The 19523-nt window shown below is 40.8% G+C and overlaps 1 protein-coding gene across 6 annotated transcripts in view; it reads left to right on the forward strand.

Moving 5' to 3' along the window:
- Nucleotides 1-19523, forward strand: part of znf536 (zinc finger protein 536) — a 281952-nt gene that overhangs the window by 238487 nt on the left and 23942 nt on the right. Inside the window, exons 6-7 of one of the 6 annotated variants that reach the window (XM_035999789.1) lie at nucleotides 12094-12144; nucleotides 16330-18962. The exons of 4 other annotated variants lie outside the window; for them this stretch is intronic. In XM_035999789.1, coding sequence (XP_035855682.1) covers nucleotides 12094-12144; nucleotides 16330-16484 — 206 coding nt within the window. In that variant the 3' untranslated portion in view covers nucleotides 16485-18962. Of the gene's footprint in view, nucleotides 1-12093; nucleotides 12145-16329; nucleotides 18963-19523 lie in introns of those variants that run through there. One more of the 6 variants, XM_035999790.1, reaches the window with a different exon arrangement.

Raw genomic sequence — 19523 nt, forward strand, 5'->3', positions numbered from 1 at the left:
CGGGTCAAACTTGACCCGAGGACAACAGAGGAGGGTTAATATTGACAGCTCCAAACCAAAAGACGGTGGTGTCAATATTGGCCTTCAGAACCCAATGTCAGTTGAACCTGCTGTATGTATGTGGTTGATATTCGGACAGCTCGGAGACAAATCAGAGATGCTGTCGAGGATGGACAGACAGAAGGCAGAGAGGAAATGACAGAGAGGGAGAAATGGAGGGAGAGAGAGCATTTCGGGGAGAAGGCAAAGACGAGGAGGAAGTGGAGGGGTGTGGGGTGTGTGTGTGTGTGTTGGGGGGGGGGGCTGATCTTGGAAAGGTTTAGTATATCATAATTATCCCGTTAAGTAACGGCGGAGCGGCCTCCCTGGGGGAATTCGTCTTAAATGGAAGATTTGCAAGGAGAACGGGTCAGAGTGAAAAAAACGCAGGAAACGGCAGGAAATCCTGTTTACATTTACATAATCATATCAACACTCACTCCTTCTTCTTCTTCTTCCTCTTCTTCTTCGTCTCTTTCTTTAGGGTGCCATTTCAAAAATATAAAAACAACACCGAAGAAACAGGGGAACGAGACAACTGAGGGAGGGCTTTAGGCGTTTGTTGTTGCTTCTTTTTTTTTATTTTTTATTTTATTTAATTTTTTTGTTGCTTGCTCTTATTTTCTTAAAAGTGCTGCCAGTGTTGGCAAGAATGCCTCATTTTTTTTTAAAATCTCTTGCCAGCGCCTACCAACCTCCCATCAACCTCTCCGTCTTTCCACCCCATAATGTGTTCTTTGAGTGGGGTTTCTCAGACCTTTTTGCCTCTTTCGCTCGTTTGGCACGTTGGGAAAAAAAAGAAAATGAAAAAAAAAGCTTAAGCATGAATAAGGAATGGCGCGCCCGGCTGTGTGAGTATTAATTGAGATCTGCTAAGAGCAGGCGGCAGATGTTTGTAGCAGCAACTGTTGAATCATCAGAGACCGCTGAAAGCCTGTTGGAACTACGTTAAAAAAAGGAGCCAGGTGCTCCACATTTTTTATTTCTCACTCTTTCTGCCTTTTTTTCTCTCTTTACATCATTGGAAAACGGATGTGGTGATGTGAAAGTGTGTATGGGGAGTTTGTAAAATAAAAATAAAAAGGGAAGGGAAGAAGTGAGAAACAAATATATGGTTCAGCAATGCGCAACTATTGTAGAATAGAAGAATATTTGGTAACTTGAAGGTAGCTACATAAGAGTGACATGACACTGTCATGAACACATCACACTGTCATGACACATGAACCCTAACCCTAACAGCATTTTTGTATCCTGCCATCTTTTAAACAGCATTTTTGTATTAATATCCTGCCGTCTTTTAAACAGCATTTTTGTATAACCTAACCCGGCTTTTTTAAGGAGATTTTAAGTATTTTATTTACACCAGTGGTCCTCTTGTGCCCATCCTGAGCATAACCCAAACCTAACCATAACCATAACTTATCATGACAACAACTGAACGACATTTACTAAAAAGAAGCGTTATGTCATAAACGTTTATGACTTGTTTATAATGTTTATGACACGTTCATGACAGTTTTATGTCACTCTTATGTAGATACCTTCAAGTAAAGTGTAACCAAATATTTTAGGTCAAACTGTGGGGGAACATTTCTCTCAAGTTAGCCCTTGATTAATTTTAAATGCATTTCATAATATATAGTTATTGAAATGTACATTTATATTTAACTTAATCCATTTGAAATTGTTGTATAGATGGCCATCAGATTCTATATATTGATATTGCTGATAGTATTTCCATTATATAATATTTAAAATGTATTTATTTTGTAGCTGTGAAGCATCACTCACATCGTGAGCATGTAGAACATGTAGAGCAAGTTGAAACACAGCGATTCATCAAAGAACCAAAACCTAACAACTCTGCTCTGATGCGTGCACGGCAGCTTCATGTTTGCAAGATCCCTTGCTTATATTGATAAGACGAAGCCATCTTTACTTTTCTTTTAATTTTTAATTTATCCAGGTAAGCCGATTGAGAACAAATTCTCATTTTGCAAATGACGACCTGTCACATTTATACCTGTAAGCTGCCCTTTTTATTTCGGCTCCCATATTAACCGGTTAGAGCTTGCACACTGCCTGCGTGACACGCGCATCTCAGGCGCTGAAAACGTGTGCATGCTAGAAATAGAACCAACGCCTAATTTTCACGCGACAGGCAAGCATGTTGGAAGGGTTTCCAGGCAAAATAGAATAGGAAAAGATGTTTATATGTCATTTTCACACAAATACATTTAATAAATGACATTTTGATGTTCGAAAGTCTCTAGGTTTTGACATAAATGCAGATATAAATGTAATTTAAATAAAATAATAATAAATAGTTATCGATTGCCAATACAGAACAAAATATTCTGTAGCCTATTTTGCCGTCAATACTGCCGACGTTGTCTTTGCTGTAATCAAATCAGTATATATTTATGTTTATGTTTATGGGAAACATACAGACAAGGCCGCGTCAGACACGTTTCTGATGTGCAAAGACATAGAAAATGCCATGCAGCCGCCACGCAACAGGAACGCCACGCTTACGCCACGCAGGCAGTATGCAGGAGCCCTTAGGCTTTTGTTTGATAGAACTGAGTTGATTTATGCGTAGGAGACATGTTTTTTTCTTCTTTGCCCTTTACTGGATTAACCTGGTTGTTGGGACCAAGGGCAACAATTGCAGTTGGGCCCCTATTGCCCACCACCCCTGCTTGCCCCATCTCCCACACTTTGCTCCATTACAGTGCACAAATAGAAAACCTAGGGCCCGGGATACTGCTTAGTTTCTTGGTCTACCTGTCAGTAAGTGTGAGAAAATGGGATTAAACAACACTGTCTTTAGACATAAGAACAATGTGGGGTGCCATGGTAGTTCAACTGGTTGAGCGTGCGCCAAGGCTTAGTTCTAACTGCAGTTTCCCGGGTTGGAGTCCAATCTGCGGCCCTTTGTATGTCGTCCGTCTCCACTTTTCCTTTCTTTAGCTGTCCTGTCCAATTATGGCCAAAAAAAGCCCAACAATAATATTTCAAAGAAATAAGCCCAATGTGAGAATAAATTAAAGTAGAACAAAACCCCTAAACTAGATTTTGACACACACGTTAGGGGTGCAAAGTCCTCAACAAATTTGCAGTCAATCAAATTGCGTACAGTACGACCAGTTGATAGACAGTAAACTTGAAAATTTAGCGACCACACACTGAAGTAGAATCAGTGCACTGTGTGTTCTTATTTACATACAGCCTTCAAATACATTTCAGATTTTTTAATTTTTTTAGGATGAAATACAATGATAATGAATGATGAAGTGCAACATTGGACTTCCCAGAGTTGTTCACAGAGCCCTCGTCTCCATCCCCACATTCTAAACGGCTGTCATGTATTCACCTGTAACATTTGGAAGAACCAGGCAGAGACTCAGCCAAAGGCGGGAGTCTGGCACAACCACCTCCGATTGGCCAACGCTACGTTTCTGTTAACCCTTTCCTAGACTGGGTTACAGGTGCATAGCATCGGCGTCAGCCGCCCAGGATATTAAACCTGTTTCAAGCCCGTTGAAACTGTAATTGTTTGTCCTCTGTCACTAACAGACATGTTCGCAAATTCTCACTTGAAATAACAAAATTGATAAAAAAAAAAAAAATTGCTTGAGCCCCCCTAAAAAGGGTCTAAAATTGCCCATGGGAAGAACTCCCCCTGTGTCATGGGAGCGCTGGGAACCAGCGACCGGATCTCTGTGATTATAAATGATATCTATGATAGCTGAGGCTGGGTTACTCTCCTGTCTGTCTTGTTAATCTGCCTCTGCAAAGGCTCTGTGTATTTTCATCCCAGTATCTTTATCTTTTAGCGCTCTCGCAGAGTCCAAAATTAACTTTTTTTGTCCACCAGTCAAATGGCTGGTGAATGTTTCAATTTTACCGGCCACTCAATAGATCACCATTGTTGATTGACGACGCTGAAGTTGGTTTCCGATTCGCAGCTTCCGATTCGGCGGTTAAGGGGAAATAATGGGATAATTTAGTCCAGATTTGACAAGTCTAGGTATAGTGGTTTTGGATCCGGACCTGGTCTTATGTGGTCTACATTTGAAAAAAAAACTGTGAAATCTCCCTTTATTGCATTCTCATAAAGACAATAAAGCTTTCACAAATCTAAAAGTGTGTTTTAGACATAATTAATAATTTACCTTTATGACTAACACGCTTTCAATACAGTCAGAGGTTCAAAAAACAGAGGATCAGTCACTCAGCAATGTACAGTAAGTTATGTTTCCCTGCTGAATCGGAAGCTGTGAATCGGAAGCCAACTTCAGCATTAAGTTTCCCTTAAAGCTGAATTTCCCCTTAAACGCCGAATCGAAAGCTGCGAATTGGAAGCCAGCTTCAGCGTCGTTGTTGATTGTTGATTTGGAGTAAAGCAAACCTACCAGCAACTTGCATGTTTTACCAGCGTTTTGCTGGTAGATGGTGGTCATTTTGGACCGAGGTAGAGGGCTGCATTGGGATTGGGTCCGGCCGGGTCCCGCGGGACCCAATGCAAATCTCGCAGGAGCGGGCGGTCTGAACTTTGCTGCGGGCGGGAACGGGCGGCTAAAAAAAACACTGCGGGATCGGGATGTAGCCTGGAACCCCCCCCCACGCCAGCAGACACCATAGATATATATACTGACAGTATGTGTCAGGGTGTCTGCTAATAGATATATCTATTAGCAGACACCAGAAGCATGTCTCAGCCTCCAGGACGGGGGAGCTCCGAGGCTCCGTCCACTGTCCGCCCGCTCCCTCATCCTCTGCTCCTTCCTCCCAGTCTCACAGCAGAAAGCACATGCCTTCTTTCCCTGCATCTTCTCCATATTAGCCTATAAAATGACATGTTCTCATGTGGGACGGGAGAAGACACAAAATCAATGCATCTCTATTATTGTGCGAGTTTTGCGGGAGCGGGCGGGAGTGTAACACAGATGTTGCAGGTGCGGGCGGTAATGGTCAGAAATTCAGCGGGAGCGGGATGAAGAAAACAGTCCAGCGCAGGGCTCTAGACCCTGGCTCTCTGTGCTTCTGTCCTGGTCTCTGTCTTTTTTTCTTTTGGCCTATAAACGAGACCTTTTGCACTGAAGCCACTGATTGTTGAGATTTAATGACGACTCACCAGAATCCATATTTAATGAAAGGCCTGATATTTTGAGGTTGAGATTCATCACTCTACTCATATTCTTTACTTTCCTGCCTGTGTCTTTCTTTATGAGTGAGTATTATAGACTTCAGCGGGGGCAACGCACTTACTCTTGCCCTATATATGCATATTGCCCTATATAATATTGCCCTATTTGCTGCCGTCTCTAGTTCCTGTTCTCCTTCCTCTGTGATCTACTGTACATACATCCTCCATACTGTGTCATCACACTCCTTTTGTCTGTCCCCTTCTTGTTCTTCTTATGCAGTCAAATGAATGGCTTTGGGGATACATTTCAATGGCCGATTAACAGACTGCTTCTTCCTTCCCATCTCCCATCTGGCTTCATGCCACACCAAATTAGTAACCAGATATGTCACCACCACCGCGCCGGTGCGGATAGCAACGTACGCTTGTGGGAGGACCGTGGCTTGCAGATTAGCGACTGCAATTAATACAATTGACTCGCAGGAAGGCCGTCTGATCTCTCGTGTTTTGTAGTTTATTGGTGCTGCACTTCAAAACCACGCTGCGAACGAGAAGTCTGCCAGGCCCGACAGAGGGAAGAGTAAATGTTAACCGAGTGTGTTAACCCTTGTGTTGTCTTTGGGTCAAATTTGACCCGTTTTCGAAATTTCCATATCAGAAATATGACTTTCTTCTTAACTATCTAATTTTGATTACCCAAAAATAACATGGATGATTCCACACAACGGCTTCGGATCGCCACTTCCATTGGATTTTAGGGTGTTTTATTTCATTTTTTTAGCATTTGAAAAAAAAAATGGAAATGTTTCTAAACAGTATCCCGACTGAACGTTGACATATACCCTTCTGTGATTATCCTTCCTTTAATATTGGTCTAAATAATGCATAACTTCTGCTTTTGTAACTCAAGAAGTATGTATACTTTTCTATAAATGAGGTTTATTGACCATGAATTCCAAAAATAAGTGTAAAACTAGTAGTGATAGTGGTGTTTATACATGGTAGCGAAAAGAAGCGTACAAGTCTTCACAGCAGTCTGAGGGCACCCATACAAACATGCGCTGGCCTTTAGCCTCTGTCCGTATCTCACAGAATGACAGAAGGATGTTACTTCATGTAAGCACAAACAAGAAATAGTGGCTGTCAATCTGTGGCAATGAGATGACCTCACCTATTTCTGCTCCCTGAACTAAAAACCTCCTTTTTCAGAAAAAGGATGGACGGTAGCGATGGGTTTTAGTTAAACTCAAATCCTTGATTTCCTCGTGAGAGAACGAAGGCAAACGTGGAGTTACGGAACGACAGACGCACACAAAGTTGTGAATACACACAGCCCCGCTCAGAAGAGACAAAACAAATGAAAGTAAGAAAAACAACTTCTCCACAATAGCAGCCTTCATTTGACTGTGATAGAACCAGGGCACATGGGTAATCTGGCAGTTTAATGATTTCTTTCACTCTGTCTTTTTTTTTGTTGCTTTTTTGCTACTTTCCTCTCTCTCTCTCTCTCTCTCTCTCTCTCTCTCTCTCTCTCTCTCTTTTACATTAGACATTACAGGCTCTTTTTCAAAGCACAGTGTGTCACAAGCATTTAAGATGTGGCCTTTTTCCCCCTGCACATTCCAACGCCATTATGTTACATTGTTGCTGGATAAAAGGCTGTATTATGTTCCCCCCCCCCCCCCCCAGTAAAAGGGCAGAAGTGGACCTAGTTTTTATCTGCTGAACGAATCAATCAGGATTATGTCAGCTGAAAAGAATCACAGACAGCCGTCGCCAGGCACTGTGTCTGTGTGTGTGTGTGTGTGTGTGTGTGTGTGTGTGTGTGTATCCCCTTCTCTCTGTGTGGAAAAGGATGGGACATTTGCATTTGAGGAAAGCACTTGTTGGTTATTATGAACATGCCCAGCTTGGTGACAAAGATGTCATTCGGGGTCTAAAAAAGCAAGAGGATTGTTTTTCTATTTATGTATTTACCCAGCGCGCGCCCCCCCCCCCCCCACACACACACACACACACACACACACACACACACACTCAACCCAACCCTTTTCTCCTCCTCTGTGGGAGGATTGGAAGGGCACTAATTATCATTTCAGCAGAAATGATTAGGAGATCAAACAAGGATCGAATGCCATTTCCTTCCATTAATGCAGGGGGTTTAGAGTGCCTGTCATGGCTTGGCTTGTCCTAGGGCCTGTGGAGAGGAGGGGGGGGGGATAACAGGGGAGATGAGAAAGCAGGGAAGAATAGAGGATGGACAAGAGGCTTAAGAGGAAGGGAGTGAGGGAGGGACAGGACGGGACACGGGTTTGGCAACCGAAAAGTAGAAGAGTTATTCAGTTCAGTTGAAAGGCCAATGGATTTTGCGAGTGTGTAAGTTTGAAGACCAGAAAGCTTTCGTTTGAATGGGGAAAGATAATTAGAACTACTATTTTTCTTCTGTGATTTGGTGGAAATCTATACAGAAAGTGAACTCAGTAAAAGTTATGGAGGGACACTGCCAGATATTTGCAGTCTGACTTTGTCAGTGTTAGTGCAGAAGGTTGGTGTGTCTGGTTCCCCCTTAAAGGAACACGCCGACTTATTGGGACTTTAGCTTATTCACCGTATCCCCCAGAGTTAGATGAGTCCACACATAGCCTTCTCATCTCCGCTAGCCTAGCTTAGCACAGATGCTGGAGGTAACCGGCTCCATCTAGCCTACTGCTCCCAATAAGTGACAAAATAACTGATTTGTATAGTCACAGCGTGTACAAATAACAAGGCCACATGAGACACAGCCATCTTCTAACCGTATACATACTGGGAACTAATCTCAGAAGGACTTATCTAACTCTGGGGGATACGGGGAATAAGACAAAGTCCCAATAAGTCGGGGTGTTCCTTTAAAACCCCATCGAAAATACAGTGATCAAGACCATGTATTTTACTTTTATAGGGGATACTCGAGCAAATTTAGCATTGCACTTCCGTAACATTGCAGTACTCTCAAGTGACAGATTAGAAAAATTAATGGTCAAAACTGATGCAGCAGAGACCGAGCTATCCTTCTAGTCTGTAGTATGGGTTAGGCTCCACAAATACAGGATTGCAAAAAACAAAAAAAACTGGTTCATACATATCCCATGATGCAGCTTGATAGGGTCTCTTTGATGGCACGATTCAATTCAAGATTTAAGATTCAAAATCCTTTATTAATCCCACAATGGGGAAATTTACACTGTTGCAGCAGCAAGGGATAAGATGTTAACACACAATCATTAATATAATTAAAGAGAGTAAATATTAAAATAGTTAAATGTATTTACAGAATTGCACAGTCACGTGTTTTATTGCACGTAACCAGCCATAGCAGAAACCAGTCATAGCAGAAAATGGAGGTGTGACAAAGTTCCCCCTTCATTTTGTTCTGAATATTTTACATCAATGTGATGAATGAGGATTTGTTAATAAGCGGGCAAGAGCTCTCAGTTTAGCCCTTTACCTTGGTCTCTAATCTGACAATATTTTCACATGGTCAATTCAAAAGACGTATTTGTAGCACAGACTCCTGTCTCCTAAGTGTCTCCATTCCTGTTTTGTAGAGCGGTTTCTACTCAGACAGCGGATGTTAAATAAAAGTGGATGGTGCAAACGCAGCTAAAAGCTTCCTCCATTTTTGGACTCGCCTGCTCTCTCTCATCTATTGGACAAGTTTGTGGTGGAAGTATTACGGTGCAGCAGGTGTAGGTTTTGGAAAATAGGAAAGTGAAACAAAATAAAGACAGTCGAAGACTAAACCAAGTTAGGTTTTTGTATTTTATTATAAACTTGCAAGTTTACAGGAATAGCACAAGTTCACAAAAGGCACAACAGCTCAGTGTGAAAAAGTCTCTTCAACTCGTTGATCAAGGACACTGAGCTTATATACACAAAAGGAAATGGGAGTGATAACCACACATGTTCTGGTCTAAACATGACTGCATTTCTTACAGGCAACTTTACACATAGAAGACAATCTAAAGTCTTAGATCTATTGTTTTTTTTCTTTTTCTCCGACGTGATCCTAGATCTTCCAGTAGACATTATAAAGCAGGTTTTACAGGTGGCGTGCCCTTTTTAACATAGGCCACCAAAACCATCCATTTGAGAAAATATCTTTTCATGTGACTTTTTGTTCATGCTATATCTTTTTGAATCAATACCCTCCTGTTAAGATTCAGCTTTGAAAAGTTTGAGGCCAAATGCAAAAACCGGAGCATAAACAAGCGACGCTGAACAGCCAACTAACTAAGTTCGGCGTTTCCATTAAAAGATCAAAGAGACCGGAGGTGGATATCTGGGAGATTAGCGAGGAACGGGCGAAGCGAAGGGGGCAGAATGAGAGTGGATGAGGTTGTGATTGTTTCAGCACGTCAGATGAGAGAAATGTCAAAGAGAATGTGAGAGATGACCTCTGTGTTCATCGCCCATTAATGACCCCGCAGCTCCCAAGCTTCATTTTCCCTCTCATCAAAAACATAAAAAAAAAACATTTCCTCCTGTCTCCAATAGTCATTTCCCCCCGCATTGTATTTATGTATTGAAAAAAAAAGGTAATAGATCAAGCACATTCCATTATTCTCTTATAAGATCATTAGCAAATATAATTAGATATGAAAGAAAGTAATTTGGAGAGGAGAGGGGAGAAAAGCGCTATCAGGCAGAGAAGACAGATTGTAGCATCAGAGTGTTTGGGCTTAAATTGCTCAGCGGAGGTATTATCAAGCCGGCAATCTTTTAGCCTCAGAAATAGTTTTGGAGACAGAGAGCGAAAGATAGAAAGAGGCCACTAACATTCACTTCATTGTGTTTCCCCAACTGCAATCATTCTTTCATTTTTTTTTATTTTTTTTTTTGAACGTTTTTTACTTGCTTTCATTTTCATCCCTCCTCTGAATCCTTCCATCCTGTCATACGCATCACCTCGTACTAGACCCTGAGAGTTTGCGAGCAAAACAAATCTGAGTTTATAAAAAGAAAACAAGTTGACATGGAGTCATCACACACACAAAAAAAAAAAAACACATTATCACAGACAACAGAAAACAGGTAACCTTCTTACCCACTTCTCGCACGTATTGATTCGGCTTTTGTATAATTTTTTTTGCAACTTTAAAAATAAACAGAAAAAAACACACAAATTGCGTACCGCCTTGAAGTTGCTTCGCCAGGAACCTTTTTCGCTGCACATCTTGTCTCTTCTCTCTCGCAACCCCCCCCCCCCCCCACACACACACACACACACACACACTCCACCTGCACACAGGAGTTTTCGTCACTCTTTGTTGCACCTTAACACCATACTATGTTTGTCTAATAGGGATCTGAGTCGGAGGCAGACTGAGAGCACAACAATCCTGCTGCGTTTCACCACAAATTTGCTTCTTTTTTTTTTTTTTTCTTTCTTTCTCACCCCTTCTTCTTTTTCTTTAGTAGTGCTTTGAGGGATTGGGGGAGGGGGAGGGAGCGCGGGAGGAGGGTGGGAAGGGTGCAGAGGAGGGGTGGCGCAGGGTGGATGTGGATTTTTCTAGTCTTTTGTGTGAATCACAGGGAATGGTAACTATAAACATCCTGTATTCATTAAAACCATCTAAAAATACAATTTTGGATCGGGGGGAGGGGGGTGGGGGGTGGAGGGTGCGCTCACTTCCTCGCCGCTCCTCCTCGGTGTATACAAGCGGGCTATGTTATGCCTGGTGCCGCTCATATTTACATATTTATAAATACTGGGCTGTACAATGAGACGGGGCTCTGCCAAGAACAACACTTTCTGCTAGTGCAGGGCCCGGATGCCTGGGAGAGGGAACAAAGGAGCCACAGCCACCTTCAGTGGCACACACAGGGTTCACAGAGCTCGACTTTACACACTGTTAAAGTCCATATGGATAGAGAGGGTGACAGATGCACTACGCACTGCAGCCAGGCTCCTCTTGATGTCTTTATTTATTTATTTTTTTAGATGAGACTGATATACTGTGCGATATAACAACTTTTAATACATTTGTGATATTTAGCCTTATTCGATGGACATGAGGATTTGGGTTTCCTCAGCAGCTTCAGGACAGTGCAGCCTTCCCCTTACTCTGGCTTAAAGGTCCCATATCATGCTCATTTTCAGGTTCATACTTGTGTTGTGGGTTTCTACTAGAACCTGTTTACATGCTTTATTGTTCAAAAAACACTTAATTTTTCTCATACTGTCTGTCTGAATACACCTGTTTTCACTCTATGTCTGAAATGCTCCGTTTTAGCGCTGCCCCTTCTAAAAAAGCCAATTCTGCTCTGATTGGTCAGCGTTTCGGGGTCTTTCGCATCTGCGCTCTTTGCGTGTCTGCACTGTCATTGCAGCCGGGGAATGACTGTAACGTCACTGTCATTTAAACAGGCACTTTCTACCTGTTTAAAGTGTAGTAGTGTACAACCGTACAGAAGTCCTGAGGGCTGAATTATAGGCACAATTTCTGAATACGGATTGTGTGCATTTCTCTGTGGATTGAGTGTTTTGATACTTTCACAGTATTTAAATAGCACCTCGACCTGCTTTGTCATCAAAAAAGACATGGAAATCTCCATGATCAGATTTATACCAGTTGCATATGTTTACAGGTTATGACCAGTGCAAACAAAGAATTATTTTCTTCCCCCTTGTTTTATTTTAATAATTTAAAAGGCCTGACAAGCTAAAACATCTGGCCATTCAAAAGAAAGAAAGCAAAGATCAGACTTAAATCTGAAAAAAATGCAACCCCCAGCTTGGGAACCACCACTCTAGTGGTATCTAGCCATGCACATATTTTATCATATATCATCATAAGATGCTGAAACTTAAATGGCCAGTTCATCCAAATGATTTTTTTTGTCATTACATCTTGCAGTTTGTTTTTATTTAGCCAGATTTGGAGATTTCGGTCCTCAATTCAGTGGAGGTGGGTAGAATTTAGGTTGTAGTGCTTACAGCTTAAAAAAAAAGAAAAGAAAAAAAAATATTTTTTTCAGAAAACATATTCTCATTACTCTGGATAATCCACAGAACTCGCTGTGAAGGGTTTTCACAGAACTATTACCTGGGTCTCCTTCACAGAACTACTCTCTACTAAAGATACCCCTATGATAATAACTGTTAACAGTGTGTTCTGTAGATTATCAGTAACAGGAATACTGTGCGGTGAGCACCACAAACACAATTCCATTTACCTCTATTGTATTGGAGTGGAGACAGAAATCTCAGAGACAAATTTCTCAAAACCTGGAGAAATAAAACCAAAAATAGCTTGTACTGAAGTTGAACACATGAAGTCAGCTTACGGTAGCTTTCGGTATTTTAGAATACATATCGACCTTCGAAAATCGATATTAGCTAAACCCTAATGGTCATCGAAAATAGAAAGAATGAAGTGACAAGCTGCTGAAACAGAGGCACCCACATTTTTCACTCATTTGTGTTAGCTATCATATATCAAGAAATGCTGTACACATTTGCCACACTATTAGGCTTAAGAATCGTAGCATGTTGCACTGCAGAATGCCAGCTTCTACTTAGTGAGTGCCGAGTGTTGTGTGATGTGTTCACAGACTGCTATTAATGTCAGGTGATGCCTCTGAGACCACACACTCACACTTACTCGCTCACACACACACACAGTCCAGCAAGTCCCAAGGCGCTCTCCGACACATGCTCAGAGTGCAGCGGTACGCCATTGTTCCATCCTCCTACCCATTTATCCATTCTGTTAAGCATGACACATGTATTAACAGTGGATGGATCCTGGAGCTGTGTGTCCTCACACCATATGTTTTCCATTCCCAGGTCCTATCCTCTCCAATAACCAGCACTCTCCATCTGCTATATCGCAACACACCACAAGAGGGGGCACTTACTCTTTCACGTTGTGTTTTAAGAGTGTAGTGGCAATATGTACTGTAGATTTACTGCTGTTCCTTAAATACGAGACAATAATAGTTTGATCATTTGGTAACACTTTACTTGAAGGTATCTACATAAGAGTGACATGACACTGTTATGAACACATGACACTGTCATGACACAGTCATGACACATGAACCCTAACCCTAACCATAACTTGTCATTACAAAAACCGAATGACGCTAAAGGAAACGTTATGTCATAAATGTTTATGACTTGTTTATAATGTTTATGACACGTTCATGACAGTGTCATGCCACTCTTATGTAGATACCTTCAAGTAAAGTGTAACCGATCATTTTTGTAAATGGAATTTTTTGCAAATATACTGCCGTCGTGCATGCACACTGTAGCAACCCCTAAGTAGGGCGGAATATTTGAAGCGAACACATAGATAGGAATTGCATTCATGTGATAAATGAATGCCAGGATGGTTTTCTGTGTCTGTGAGGTACATCTGCCGCCTGCCCGAATGGGAAATTAAAAACTGTGAGGGGAAGTTATGCTAAATCTATAAAGTTGGCCAGAAAATGGCTCCCCCTTCGCAGTGGCAGTTGTTTGGGGAGAAGGAGCACCGTGCTTAAATAATAACATTCCAGGTGGCTTAGTTAATGAACAGTGAAAATCAAATATGGGGCCTAATCTGGAGCTCGTTACAGGAAGTTTCCTTACAGGGAAGTCAAAGGCAGGAAGTGCCCTTGGGCATATAGCAAGACACTCTTTGAAGCTTCAAAACTAGGAAACTTTATGTTTGGTTTATTTCACTTATTTTATTGTACATGGAATACAATTGTCAAAGTAAATCTTAGAGACATGAACATGAGTGATGTTTAATGGTGAACGCGTTCACTTTTTTTTCGGTAAGAGTGTTTAGGCAGATTACCTTCTTATTTAGTTATGGCTTTTAATACAGATATTGTGAAAGTGAATCTAGATCAATAGGGAAATGACCGGTCCAAAATGTATATAAATGAATGCTCAGCTGTCTAGATGCAGGCTTTAATGTCTTATTTACTGTCTTAGCTTGCCATCTTGTGGTGAAAGTTGGTCATGAAATGATATCCCTTACTAGTAAGGAATGAAATTTGATGAGAAAACACCAGTTTGTTGACTACAAAAGAGACCAACTCTTTAATGTACATAGCAGTTTTCTCACAGCTAGTCGTGTTATTGGTGCTTTGTGTGATCTAGGATCCTATAAGTGTGCATTAGGAATCAGGATTTATCTTGCATGTTTCAGTTTTTCAATCAACATCTTTCAATATCATTAGAATAAAAAAAAAACCCTATTTGTAATTATCCTTTAGCATCACTGGAACCATCTGAAAGCGACGGACGTGGAACATTAAAGGCAGAAAGCCATCTAAGAAATACAGTGAAGTAAATGTTGGTTAGAGTGATGTTGGGGTGCTTCACTCCACGCATAGACCGCCAGAGAGTTATTACTCAGCGCTGAATCTAAGAGATGTTTTATCATGTTATTAGCTCTTTATTTCCCCTCTGTTACGGCGGCACTTCCTTTCATTTTGATATCCATTTCCGTCCTTGCGAAAGCACAGCTCAAATAAACCTGTGTTTTAATTTGGTTTTGTCAGATTCATAACGCCACTTTAAAAGAACATGACATGCAAATGTGTTCGGCGGTGTTTTATTGCAAAATAATTTTCTAAGAAGTTGCTGAGGGAATGAAAGTGTAGAAAAAGGGGGGGGAGGGGGGGGGAGGGGGGGGCTAGGGACAAGTTGTATTATTTAGTGGCCGCTGCTGTGGGACCTAATTACAGTTATGCATTTCTTACTGTCTCACCGAGTCTTTAAACTTTTTTATTAAAATTACTCACACTGTCACACTTCCTGTCACACATATTGAGCCGACCAACTTGATTGTAACAAGTATGAAACTACTCCAGTTGTCATAACCATAATGCGTTAGCCTCTTATATCATGTTAGGAATGATTATTTCACTGAGCGCCCTATCACAGTCTCAGTCACAGCTCATCTGTACAGAAGATGCAAAAATAAAATTAGGAAAAAAATGAATGGTAGATCAAGCAATCTAATGAAATGCTGACCTTGCTTATGTAAAGAGCAGCCTCTTACCTTGCTTACAGTTGCTTACAGTGCAGTAGGTACAGAATAACAGGGACACCCTAGAATGCATTGTAAACCAAAACAATAGTGCAATAAGAAGGTTACACTTATAATTTCAGTGTGAATTCAACTATATGGACATGGATGGAATCTGTGGAATTGTTGTATCCGAATGCATTTTATTGTAAGGTGTTCCTGTTTTTTTGTCCACCCTGTATGTTTATATACTAAACACATATTATTAACATATAAGCATTTACACCAAAACAGATGACAGTGACATTTTTAAGTAAGGGTCACATTTGGGACCGTGAGCTGAAGGTTTTTCTGTTGCTGGTCCTAGTTTTTAATTTTTTTATAATAGGTACATATGTCATACAATGTATAGAATATGAATCCAGGAGAAACATTTTAAAGGGTCAGTTAGCTGTAATGAACAATGTCTCACTTATCTCTAGCAGTATCTAGCTATGCCACTATTTTTGGTTTCATTTGTTCAGGATTAAACATATCCTTCTTTGATATTTCAGCCACCACACCAATACAATGGAGGTGAATTGAATTTGTTCGTGGTAAAAGTATATTTAAAAACTTCAACAGCAACATGTTTATCCAAAAACAGTGTCCCTTTACAGTAATCCAGGATAATCCATAGACTAGTCTTCAGATAGATAGTTTCAACTGGGACTACTTTATACCAAAGAAAAATTCCCTGTAAAATTGCTTATGGATTATCCAGCATAATGGGGACACCAGCTCTATTCACCGCCATTGTATTGGGTCTTAGAACCTGGAAAAATGAAACCAAACCCAAATCTGTAAGACTAGCTATAACTGCAGGTAAGTGAAAACAATGTTTTCTGTAATTTGGGTGAAATGACCCTTTAAAGTCTTCAAAGTTTGAGACAATGGGCCAAGCTGACAGTCTCAAATATCTCATGCATCCATTTGGCCCCACTGACCGTATAATGCAATGCTGAGTGTGTGTGTGTGTGTGTGTGTGTGTGTGTGTGTGTGTGTTTGTATGTGCTACAGTGTGGGGTCCGTGTGTTGGGGTCCGTGGTGCTAATCTTCCTCTTGTTCTCTCATTGGCCGTAGTGCATCTCTGGGTAGGAGAGGAGGACCAGCCAATGACCCATGACCCCGCGCTGACCCACGACCCCAACCATCTTAACAACGAGCTTAACCACCCTAACAACTATAACCTAGGTGACCCAGAGGGGCTGGACGCCCACGCTGTAAACAAAGACTAACCGCCCACACCGGAGCAAGGCAGGATGATGATGAAGGCGATGATGATGATGAGGAGGAGGATGATGAAGGATAAATGAAGGAGTACACTATAACAAAGACTTTATTTAAGATGAAAAAAAAACAAAACACATACTACCGTCAGAGTCAAGAGAAGGTGTGAACTATATGAAGGAAAGTTTGGGACAGTTTCCTTTGGGGACGGATTTGCGAGATGCTTGGACACTAAACAAAGTGACGGCAACTTTCCTGTTTTGTCTCCTGTGGTCTGAGTGCCCCTTGTCTTTGTTGTCTTTTCTCTTATACAATGTGTTTTTTTTTTCTTTTGATGAAACTACCTGTCTGATTAGCACTTCCTGTAACTGGCACCGCAATCTCTGATACATTCCTTGAGCTAGAAAGGTGTGTCTTTTTTTAAAAATTAGGACTGAAGTGTAGTGCTTAATCAAATGCTTTCAAAGACTTTTTCTCTCCTGTTAAATGAAGACGACAGTTATTTCACGAGTCCACGGACCACCGTTACATTGTACCTGGAATGTATAATACTGTAGAATAGAAACTCAACTTTACCGGGCTGTTGACAGAGACCAAGCACATTTCCTGTCAGACCAGCCACTTCTGGCTCTCTTATCAGCTTTCATAGAGTCACAATTTATGTCCCCATGACCATGCATCCCACTGATTGTGGTTAACAAAAGGACAGGGCACCATACGACAATCTACAATGCAAGTTTGTTTCCAGAAATAATATGGTATTGCTGGTTAAAAATCATACCCACAGTTGACTTTTGATGAGAGTGGTGCTAATGATGATTGTGAAGAATATTCAAACTGCCCTAAATGTACTTATTATACTATATTACCCGCGCCTCCATAACCAGGCCAGTACAGGCCTTCACCCTGCTATACTGCTCCCTTTGTCTTTGTTTTTTCTTGTTCTGTATCATTCAACACAGCGCCCATAGACGCTTAATGTACATAGAGAGATATACAGTAGTTAAAAAAAAAAGTGAAAACAAAAGTTTTAAAGCATTTGTGACGAGGAAAAGCAAAGAAGTGATAGTAGTTTACACGGCCACAATCTCAAAAGGTAGGCATTCTTCTGGAGTTTGACTGAGAATAATACAAAAAAAAAAAAAAAAAAGGATCTCAAGCAAAAAGGGGGAACAGTTTCTTTCTTTATCGCCCTCCACCCTTTTCTCTTCATCTCTCATGTCGACCTCAAGGACTTTAGTGTTGCAGATGTTTCTAAAATACTGCCACCGATCATTGTTGCACAGTGTTACTGACTACTGAAAATGGTTTGATGTATTTACTTTAAGATGAGAAAAAAATGAACAAAAAAATGGAAAAAAAAGACATATTGTGTATACCCTTAGATACAAGTCATCTGTTATTGCTTCTACAAAAGCTATGTAGCTGTGCTAGACTGTAGGACGTAGGGTTGATTTTGATTTTGATTTTTTATATGTACTGTACATTAATGCCTTCTCCATTTACTGATCAAAAAAAAAAAGAGGAAAAAGATGACAATCGTCTCCTGTGCTGCGAACATATTTGCCCCCATATATACAGAATCCATTATGCATAGAGGGACTTAATCCTTTCTTATTTCTTTCATTTGTTTTTGGTTCTCAGAAGTATTTTGCACTGTGATAGTATTATAAATTCAACCTATACAGTACAAAACTAGCTAACTAACTAAACTGAAGGTGTGTGTTTGTGTGTCCCTTGGCATTGTGAAATGTTTCTACGTCATTTTTTGTGAACCCAGAGAAAAATTCTAATGCGGTATGTACAGTCCAAATATGATACTTATTTCAGTTTGAGCAACCTCTATACTGTATGTGGCTTTGACAAATGGTTACCCCGATTTCTTTTGTATGCAAATCCCCTTCTGCGCTGCAGCGTGGGCCTGTTACTGCTTTAGCCTGCGTGATTTCATGTGCTCGAATTCCAACTTGAGGTGATTTTGCTGCAGTACAGCCTCTGATTTTTCTTTCCATTTTAATTTGATTTTCTGTAGACTACAATTAACCATCCTTTCAATTCCAGTATGCCAGGAAAAGAGGGGATTAAAAACTAAAATAATGCGAGTGAGACATATGAAAAGTGAGACGTAATGGTTGTAGGGAAATATAACAGGGTGTTTGAAGGGAGGAATTCTGGAAATGGGGTCTGAGTAAACCAATCAGACAAATCCTGCTGGAGGCACTGACCAGTGGCTTTGACTTCTGACCCTATCTCTGTTTTCCACGGGTGTAAAGATGAGAGATTAATGGCGAGAGTCTCACTTGGGCTCTCTCCTTCTCTGAACCAGCTATAATGAGCATTCCACTCCACATATTATGTACAAAACCTGTCTTGTGAGCTGAACACTCTTTATGTTTCACTGTACCCTCATGGCAGATGCTTTGTTTTGTAACTACTGAACTGTACTTATAGTAAAAATAAAATGTATTCAAACTAAAAAAAAAAAACAATGGATTCTCACAGAGCAACGGTCTGTTTCATGTTTTTAATTTCTTTATTTCTAACAGAGCGAGAGTCAGTAAGGCGAGCTGCCGTGTCACTTTGTGATCAGAAGTGGATAAACTGTTTGGAGAGTAGTCCATCACTTCTAACGCAAGTTATTATCTCTCAGTCAATTTGATGGCAAAAGCTTCACGGACTGTGATCATGATGTCGAATGCACACAACTAAATTACTGTCTGAACCACTTTGTCTCCCAAATGTGTCCTTAAAGTATCTGTAGTGAAACAATACGGGGATGATAGGAAGCATGGGAGCATGATCAGAGCAAAATGCAAAGGGAAGATTCAGACGTTTAAATTACAAAAAATCACTTTCACATTAGAGACGTGCAGTGCCTATCATACATCTTCCTCTTGCCTCATCTGCGTCTCTGTTCCCCATCCACTTGCTTTGTTTCCAAGTTCTTTTTGACTTGGAGTGCATGCATCTGACTTCTCTGTCTTTGTCTCTTCTGGTCCATCCTACTTACTTTTGACCAGTCCCCCCTTGTATATTGCATATTGTTT

The sequence above is a fragment of the Sander lucioperca genome, chromosome 3 (genome assembly GCF_008315115.2).
Source record: "Sander lucioperca isolate FBNREF2018 chromosome 3, SLUC_FBN_1.2, whole genome shotgun sequence".
In the NCBI taxonomy this organism is placed as follows: Eukaryota; Metazoa; Chordata; class Actinopteri; order Perciformes; family Percidae; genus Sander; species Sander lucioperca.